General features: G+C 27.1%; 1 protein-coding gene across 3 annotated transcripts; it reads left to right on the forward strand.

Annotated features, from left to right (window-relative positions):
* The first annotated feature begins 662 nt into the window (after nucleotides 1-662).
* LOC113548243 (alpha-1,3-mannosyl-glycoprotein 4-beta-N-acetylglucosaminyltransferase B-like) lies at nucleotides 663-6805 on the forward strand. 3 transcript variants are annotated; one of them, XM_026949024.1, is made up of 10 exons: nucleotides 663-713; nucleotides 788-848; nucleotides 2773-2880; nucleotides 3851-4180; nucleotides 4315-4448; nucleotides 4528-4574; nucleotides 4651-4961; nucleotides 5205-5335; nucleotides 6412-6519; nucleotides 6599-6805. In XM_026949024.1, exons 3-10 carry the CDS (start codon nucleotides 2781-2783, stop codon nucleotides 6629-6631), a joined length of 1194 nt encoding a protein of 397 aa, XP_026804825.1. In that variant the 5' UTR covers nucleotides 663-713; nucleotides 788-848; nucleotides 2773-2780; the 3' UTR covers nucleotides 6632-6805. The 3 variants fall into 3 exon arrangements, with proteins under 3 accessions (XP_026804825.1, XP_026804826.1, XP_026804824.1); XM_026949025.1 differs by lacking the exons at nucleotides 663-713; nucleotides 788-848 and adding an exon at nucleotides 885-909; XM_026949023.1 differs by lacking the exons at nucleotides 663-713; nucleotides 788-848 and adding an exon at nucleotides 921-1138.
* Nucleotides 6806-9882: the final 3077 nt, after the last annotated feature.

Genomic DNA, 9882 nt, shown 5'->3' on the forward strand with positions numbered 1-9882 from the left:
TATAGTTAGTTTTGATAATGATAATTTTATAATAAGCAAGTATTTTGCACAATATGGGACGGCTATATAAGCATTTTGTTACAAATTCTAAATAATTGTACTTACATTTTATTTATCAGGTGTGAGCAGTATCTAAGATACGTATCTTGGATACATTTGTGTTTTATATCTTTTGAAATTAATTAAATGTATTTAGTATTTAAAGTATTTTGTAACTACTAACCAAATACTTCTTTGAATCACCGACAAAATATCGCTAATATGAAATATAGCATTAATGTATCCGAGAATCAGCTACAAAATTTCATTGTCGATTTAAAAGTCATTACTTTTTTCAATGACGAGAATAGGTCTTTATGTATGCTAAGATAGTTATTTTATTATAAAATAAAAGATATTTATTCATTATAACGTCTATAACACAAGTTTGTGTTCATCTGCGCAAGCTGGACGAATGTTCTTCTGCTGGTTCCATATTGTTGATTTTATAACATATGTTTGCTGTGTGGTTAGGTGCTTTCATTAAATTATTTTTTACTATCAAAACAACAGCTGTTTTATAGAACAATTTGTTGTTGTTAATACATTGAATTTAATGTAGGTAATTCGATAATTAAGTATTTATCATTATGATCAATATCAAAAGCTTGATATTTTTTTCCTTTGCAATATAATATTTTTTATTGTTTTTCCTAGTGCATGTGTATTTTACTGTAACTATTATTATTAATATGTGAATTCTGATTTAATTTATTATAATATGTACTAATAAATTTGTTAATATTAGGTCACAGACACGGACAAATTAAAAACACTTACGTACACAGTTTGCATTTTAAAAATACGATGTAAGTCAACTGTATTATATAATTGCTATAAGGGTACCTATGACTTAGCTTAAGTTATAAGGTAAAAAATATATTTATATAGCAATATAGGTATGATAATTATATCATTTTAATTTTTTCACCTATTAAAGGGTTTTATTTGTTATATTGTGTTTAATTAAAACATGTGATACTACACTGGTAGTTATTATTATATGTTACATATTTACGCGTACGTATATGATGATATCATATATACCGTGAGTTTCGCACGAATGTCATGATGCGTGGATGTGGCAGCTCACAAAGAGGTAAATTATTATACTACCAATTATAGTATTATGTAACTCTGTAGCAGTTTCGGTCTGGTTCGCATCGTCAACGTTCATCGGTCTTCTGAACTTTGGTCCCGAAACATGCGTTTGTTAAGAGGAGGTGTATATTATAATTTATTTTAAGTATTACCGATGTATGGGTGGCATGCCGTACACGTGGGTCGTTGGAGAGTTGAGATTTAGAGATCGATAATCGGGACACGAACGCACATAAGCTTTTGCTTACATCGTCAAGGAGTTCTGAGTTCAAATAAGACAACGGTTAGGTTAGGTTAGGTTAGCAGCTGATTGTATAAGTTATCATAATTTAGCGGCAGTGACAACGACGTGCCAATAATAATTGACGATATGCGTACAACGTGTATGTGTACAAGTATATCGCAATCATCTATAACCATAATGATTCAAAAAGTGGATATATTATGTGTATATTGGTATAGCATCTATACGTAGAAAGATTTCAAAAGTTTAAGAAGGAATGTTCTATTCAAAAATATTAATTTTACCGTGTAACATATAAATTTAATATTTTTTAAATTATATAAAATTAATTTATAATATTAAATGTGAATCATGTACGTATATAGTATATAATAATATTAATACTAATAATCTTAAAAAACAATAGGAAGCCAATAAAAAAAATTATTTTAACTATTTATGTTATTTTATTAATTGAAATAATTATTTTAGTTTTTATAAAAGGCTTGAACTGAAAAAAATTTTAAATTTACACAAGGTATTACTTTTGGGGTAGCTAACACATTAAAATTAGTGTCTTTGAGCAGGACAATCTTGTAAAATAGTGTTGTAAGAATTAGAAAATAAATAATTGTAATATAAATCTTCTTTAGGAATAAAGGCTGGTAGACATCTGTTTCTGCTCAAAATCGCTTTTTATAGGTACATAAATGATATTAACAACCGTACGTATACAATTTATTATCAATAAATTTACATTTTATACACCCATTATAGACTAGCTACAGCGATATACTCAATAGTCAATGACCATACGTGAAACTTACCATACACCACATCGACTTTCTTGGTTCTTTTCATATTGATGAGTGTTAGGATCTAAGAGGTTTTAATCAAGACTTGACAATCGTCGTAATAAAATGGCGTATACACGTTTGTTTCACTGTAGGCAAAAGCTGCTATTATAACCATCGGTAGGTGATTTTATGATAGATAAATTATTCTCGTTACTTGTACGTGTGTACATGACGTATACAGTGATATATAATAATATAATATGGTGGCGTGGCAAGATGATTTTTTTTTTTTAGCTATGGCATAGTTTAAAATCATTGGTGGTGATACTTGGTAGTAAAAACTACTAATGGTCATGGTAAAGGAATAAAAAACGTGAAAAACTCTAAATAATTTCTTCATATTCATTATTATTAAACTATAGTAAAATTGTAATTTTGAACAAGATGACAAAATTTTTTATGCATAGGTGTATAAGAAAAATATACATCACTGTGGGCTTATAATTATTCACCACGTGTAAATATATATATATAGGATTGTTGTGTTAACGATTCACAATGTTAGGTAAGTATATTATTACAGTATAATAATATACTGTACTTGTGTTGCAGGTGTTCTAATGGGGCGGAATAAGTTTCAACGGCCAAGATTCTGTTTTTGGTTATTTGTCTTTATAACGTTATTATCATGCTTCATAGTCATGTCTATCTACATTTCAAGTAAATTATTCAATCCTTATAAGATAAGGTCATAAGGATATATTATATTATCATAAAATTATCTATATTATGACTACCTACCATAGTATGTGGTGTATCAAACATATAATACTGTAACTTGAAATGTACAATGTCATTGTTTATTATTAAACTTCAAGGCAATCGATTTTAATAAGTGGTAGTTACGCCAACCAAAAGTGATTTAAGTATACTAACCATGGCATCACCATAATCCAATAATATTTCCCGTGACATATATCACTGCAAATTGCTGCACTCGTCGGTATACTACTATACTAGTAAATACTAGCTAACACACCAATAATCAACTTAACAAACATCATGCATTGCACAATAAACAAACAAATTATGAAAATATATAATTTAACCGACATATTTTGTAGGATACGATATTTGACAGTTTTTATTATATATCTGTATATAGTTTTTATGTACAGAACTAATAAGTAAGTAAGTAATAGCATATAATAACTGCACACAGGTATTAATAATAATAATGATTTAATTGGACATTTAACAATACATTTAAATAAAATAACAATTAATATAATGTATATTATGTCCCAAATAACTACCGAGGATAATGCCTAATTAGTGAAATTGAAATATCAATAAAAATAAACAATTATGAATTATAATAATATATAAAAAAAAAAGACAATGAATAATATAACAAATACATAAATATATTGGAAGTTAAATCATAAAATATTAGTAGTTATATTATTATTTAATAATTTTACTATTATATGTAAGGCTGATTTAAAATATTCATATCACCTACAGTTAGTTTATAAATTGTTTCTACCATAGAGACTTAATCAAATTTTAACAGATTTTTTAGTTGAATATACGATTTTAAATTTATAAAATTAATTATAGTTACCAATAATTGATGATTTGCTATTTCTATTTAACTGTCATTGTGTCATTCGTTTAAATGGCGCAGATACCGGAAAATCATACGACCGCCGAATAGCGACAACGTATACGAAGACGGAAATGGAAATGCTTATGGAACACATAACTAGATTGTATGAACTAAAAGAGAAGGACATAGAGAAACTAATCAAATGTTTTGGTCTGGTACTCAAAACGATTGTGAAGTTGAACGTTTCTGTTTCTGAAGACATAGATTCATTAATGGTTTCTTTTAAGACTGTGGACACGGTCAGTCCACCAATGTCACATTTCGATTTGTTTTCTTTCTTACCCCACTTGTGGTCCCACGAGGAATTTTTGAGGCCGTTTGTATTAAATTCCAGAGGCAGAAATGCAGGTTATTTATTTATTTAATTACACACAATGCATAAATACGAATGTTGTACAGACAAAATTATGACATCAATAATCTAAATAGAAATGAAATCTAGTTAAAATTATATAGGTTTAAAATGTATTTTGATATTTTAGTGTCTATAGTGTTTGGAATTCCTACTATTCGTCGTAAAAAACAGAATTACTTGATACAGACATTGATTAGTCTCGTAAACAACATGAATCAAACTGAGCAGAATGACTCGTTAATTGTAGTGATGATTGCTGAAGTAACGTATACTTCTGATTATTTAATATAAAATATATTACTGATATGTTAATGTATTGGACTTGTTATATTTTTGTCAGGTCGATTTGGAATATGCGCGAAATGTTTCTGTGGAAATCAAAAATCGGTAATTATTACCAAAACATACGATGCGGATTACACAAATAAAGTATTTATTATTGTTGAATATTATTGGAATTCAGTATACCAGATGCTGTGGGCTCGGGCCTCGTGGAAGTAATTGTTCCAAATCCGGGATACTACCCAGATTTCAGTAAGCTTCGCATTACGTTCGGTGATTCTGAAGACCGGGTCCGATGGAGGAGCAAACAAAATTTGGATTTTGCTTTCCTAATGATGTACTGTCAATCAAAAGGATCGTTTTATGTTCAACTCGAAGACGACTTAATCGCAAGGCCGCAATACCAAGCTTTAATGAAAAAAACGGCTTTGCAGAGGATAGCCGACGGAAAACAATGGTTCATATTAGACTTTGGTGGACTTGGTTTTATCGGTAAAAGCAGTAACCAAATCAGTGGCGAAGCTAAGGAAAGGTTAAGAGGGCTGTAATCCCCCAAAAATATTAAAAAAATTAAAAATTATTTTAATTTTTAATGGTCTATAAAAATTGCAACAAAAATCTTAAATTGTATTTTACAAAAATCGATCAGCCCCTCTCTATCATAAAAAAATCCTGGCTATGCGACTGAACCAATTACTAAGTCACTATAGTGGTACAATGTACATTTTTATTTAGGCAAAATGATAAAATGTTCGGATTTACCGTGGGTAATTCAATTCATTCTTATGTTTTATAATGACAAACCTGGGGATTGGCTGCTTGACGGAATGGTGGAAACAAAAGTTTGTCATCTTGAAAAAAGTCAAGTTAGTAAATTGTTTATAGTATTTATTATAATAAATTTATATCTATAATATACTAGCTGTATAACATGATGGCTTGTTTGCTGTACAGAAAAAAAGGCAAGCATAAATAAATTACGATAATATTGAAATATATCGATTTTAATATACATAGTTGATAGTTAAATTATTTATATTTAATTATTTTATAAATTATTATATAATATATATTATTATTATTATTTATATTATTGGAATTACATTATTCAATTGGCAGTTGTGTATCTCGCTTTGTGAACTAATTCGACTGAAATGAGCTATTTAGCCGTCTAGCTCCTGTGTTGGATTGGATATTTGGATAAACTGCTTAATATATTTTCAAATGTGACTTGAGCTACTTCATAAACTTTTTAATATTTAAAAAAAGTAGTTTTTTAATATAAGACTATAGAAATAATAAGGACATTACTTTTTTTAATTATTTGAATAACTTACGATAAATTAAATATTTTTATCTTCTTTTTCTATTCAAATAAAATCCCATAGTTGTCAATACTTAAATTTGAATTAAATAATAACTTAATGAATAGCTGTCGCTATGCTAACTTAAAATTTAGGGTTATATGAATTGTTTAAATGGTTACCTACCACAACAATTATTTTTTTCGGTGTTGATAGCTTTATGAATGCACATTTTTTTTAAAATGGCACGCTATACATATATAAAAAATTATGTTCGATTTTTATGAGCCAAAACAAAAGTAATGTATAAACTACTTTATATTAACCTGTATGAATAAAAAATCAATCTATGAACACTTTCCCGAGTTTCAAGAAATATTTCAATTGCATCAATATTTTTTTAGTCTACAATTTCCGTTCAAACGCGTATTTATTTGTATATACGTAGATTATAAAAATGTACATTGTCATACAAAATGTCATATAATGTAACTAATGTTTTAATTATTGAATTCAGTAAAACATTTTTGTACCTTATGCGGTGTTGATTATTATTGTTTTAAACATTTTTTCGAACTAAAATAACAAACGAGTAAACATTAATCTTGTTTAAGCTATTCATTTACTATTATTCATAGGACGATTGTAAAAAACAAAAAGCAGCTATATGGGTGAGAAACAGTGAAGCTTTTTTTCAGCATATAGGAACCTGGTCATCTTTAGATGGTAAAATTCAACTTGATAAGGTAAAGTTATTATTTGTGTTTACAGGAAAATATCACCATTTCAATATATAGGTTACATATTTATATTTTTGCTTTACAGGCTTATAATTTTAACAAAACAATAAAAGCATAACCTTAAACGAAATACAGATTATACGAAGCAGAAAATCAAAAGAATCATAAAATGACGGTGAAATTAAAATAACAAAATTTATCGTATGTTTCTACTCGAGTGGAATAATTTAGTTGTATTTACTATTTATTAATATGTAAGAAAAGATATTATTTTCTATGAAAGTTTAAATTTATAAACACTGCTGTTAGTTTAATTTATTATGTATAAGAATAAAGTAAATGTATTGTTTTCATATCTACTTAATCATTAAAAATATTGACATAATTACTGGTTATTCTAATATAATTGAAAAGTATTTTTTTTTTCAGAAATGTTTGTTTCATATGCAAAATATACAATTGTGTGCCTATTGCATTTTTTTTTATTTTTAAATCAATTTTTATACAAAATTACAGGAATTTGAAATAAAATATGTACACAACAATATTTATATTAACTAACATATATAAATATATGAAAGCAAATTATAATAAAAAATGAAAATAAAGGTTTAACTTAAGGGGCAACATTTTATCATTTTAGTAATTACAAATTATTTTTATTTAAATAGGTACGTACAATTTATTTATTTGAAATACCTGCACAAAGTAGATTTTTCAAGGCTTATTTTAAGTCAACCGACAGCTGTAAATTAAAATGGAATTAACTTGTAATAAACTGAAATCAGAAGAAATATGGATAATTTCTTGCACGTCGTATTGCAGTGTCGTCTGAGAAAGTGGTTTTTATAGTACGATAATGATTTATTTAATATATTTATATATAAATCAATTATATTGTGTTTCGAATCATAGGTTGTTTAGTTACAGCCATACAGATATACCATCATAGGTCAAATATAAATTATAGAACAGTCATAATATTAATAAGCTTAGGTAGTCAAGTGTTTGTATCGACTATCGGCGTGTCTTGTTCATATTAAAATTAAAGTATTTGCTTAGTTTTTTTTAGGTCATAGTATAGCTAAAACACTATAGTTGCTAACGTCCGTCCTATCACCGTTTTACTATTTTCCTCACAGTAACGCTGATACGATATTATTTAAGGTCCTAAATAAAGGCGTGAATCGTTGTGTATATATTTCCGCGTGCCAAGGATTTTTCTATTATACACGTTGGCAGTCTGTTCTTTCAGGATTGTTTACGTATATAGACACATACGTCTCTATCGATTTTTAATATTTAGTGGGTAATAATTTCTATCAATAATTTTCGTCTTTATTGAGAATCAAAAAATTTAATCTATTTACAGTTATTTGTTTTGAACGTTTATAATATAAACTTATAGCATATAATATTTTAGGTACCTATAGAAATTATCAAATAAACTTCAAATTTTTCCTTTTGATTTTTTTCTACTATAAGATGTCTTGATATAATGTATTCTATTCTTTTCATTTCCTAAAATAATTCGCATGTCAGCGCATTATGACCTCTTAAAATAAACTATTATAATATTATTTTAATTAATTGTATCATGTGATAAATAAAGATATATACTTTATACAAAATAATAAATACATTTGTAAATGCAACATCACAGGACACAAACAAATATATTTGTCATAATTTTTAATTGCATGTATACATTTTAATTAATGATGTTGATTTGTTTATAAATTATTTAGATATTTGGGCGGTGTTAATGCCTAAGAGAGATAATATTTTGATGATCAAGAGCATTGGCTTTCACCTAAATATAGTGGAAGCATTACAATTTAAATTTTAAGTACATGAAGGTTTGAGGTTTTTGACTTTCTAATTACGTATTAAACTAGCGCTTGAATAAATAATTTATAACCTGAGTAGGTAACATGTTTGATAATATATACTATATTCAGTAAATATTTTGCGTGAATGATAAATTGACGGTCAAAGACTGCGTAATCTTTTTGTAAAATGTGTTGTAAATATACATTATAATTTTCAGGAAATATACTATGATTATGCGTCACAAAAAAAAATTAGTGTCTTTAAACAGGACATTCTTTTTTGAACTTTTAAAATAGTTTTGTGTAAATTATAAAATTATATACATGTTTAATATAATATATTGATGATTTACAGTAATAATACTATGTATATACAGTTTTCTGACAAATCGGTGAATTCGAACGTCTAACAAGAAATACGGACAGTATATAGGTATTTAAAATATAATATTATATTCAGGCCAACAGAGGGAGGAGAGACCTCTTCAGTTCATCAATGGAAAAACAAATACATAATAAATTGTAACGTATTGTGTTCATGGTAAAATAATAAGTAGTATGGTTCACTGGAAGATGACGAGTGTCGACAACAATGATTACAGTAATAGAAATCGTTTTTGTGTCACATATTTTTATCATTGATATAATTTTAGCTATTTGGTCAAAATAAAGTCAATCAGATACTTGTAAAAGTAAATGCAGATCAATACGTGTATTTAAATAAATAGTAAAAAAAAATTGTTTATAACAATGCACCAACGATAGTAATAATATAAAGTATTGTTTAAAATAAAAAATATTTCACGGAGCAAATAAGAGAAATAAAGAAGGAAAACATTAAAAATTTGGTTTTAAAAGTTACGAAATCTTTTAAATTATTTTTACTAACATATTTTTAAAACATTATGTTGTGATATATTTTTATTAGTTCAGTTGTTCAACTAATAAACATGGATGTATTTAATGTTTTTAATATTAGCGGGAACGTACCATTATAAATTATAGCAATTTATTTATTTAATTTAAAAGTTTTTATTCATTATTTGGATTTCTATAGTTTTACAGTGTATAATCGTATTTTATTGAAAATAATAATATGATATATTGGTAGTAGTATTATATAAAAACAATTATCTATATTATATAAACGCCCGACACTATTTCTTAATAACCATACCTTACCTAATGCCCAATGTGTACGATATCTTGGAATTCACATCGACCGTCGACTTACTTGGGCACCACTCATCAAAAGCGAAATTGTCGCACATAATAACCGCTTTCGTCTCCTACGACCCTTATTAACTGCCAAAAAAATAAAATTACCTAACAAATTATTAATTTATAAACTACTCCTAAGACCCATCTGGACATATGGCATCCAGCTCTGCGGTGCAGCTAAAATATCAAATACTAACCGTATTCAAAGGTTCAAATCCAAAGTTCTTCGAACAGTTTCAAAAGCTCCATTCTACATCTCCAATAAATCTCTCCATTTTGATTTAAAAATATCAACTGTCACCAAGTTAGCCAAATT

Source organism: Rhopalosiphum maidis, chromosome 4 (assembly GCF_003676215.2).
Source record: "Rhopalosiphum maidis isolate BTI-1 chromosome 4, ASM367621v3, whole genome shotgun sequence".
In the NCBI taxonomy this organism is placed as follows: Eukaryota; Metazoa; Arthropoda; class Insecta; order Hemiptera; family Aphididae; genus Rhopalosiphum; species Rhopalosiphum maidis.

Coding starts and splice junctions, on each gene's coding strand:
- LOC113548243 (XM_026949023.1), top strand. CDS start 1,108: ATGATGCGTGGATGTGGCAGCTCACAAAGAG. Junction 2,881..3,850: donor CATGTCTATCTACATTTCAA/GTAAATTATTCA, acceptor TAAATGGCGCAG/ATACCGGAAAATCATACGAC. Junction 4,181..4,314: donor TTCCAGAGGCAGAAATGCAG/GTTATTTATTTA, acceptor TTGATATTTTAG/TGTCTATAGTGTTTGGAATT.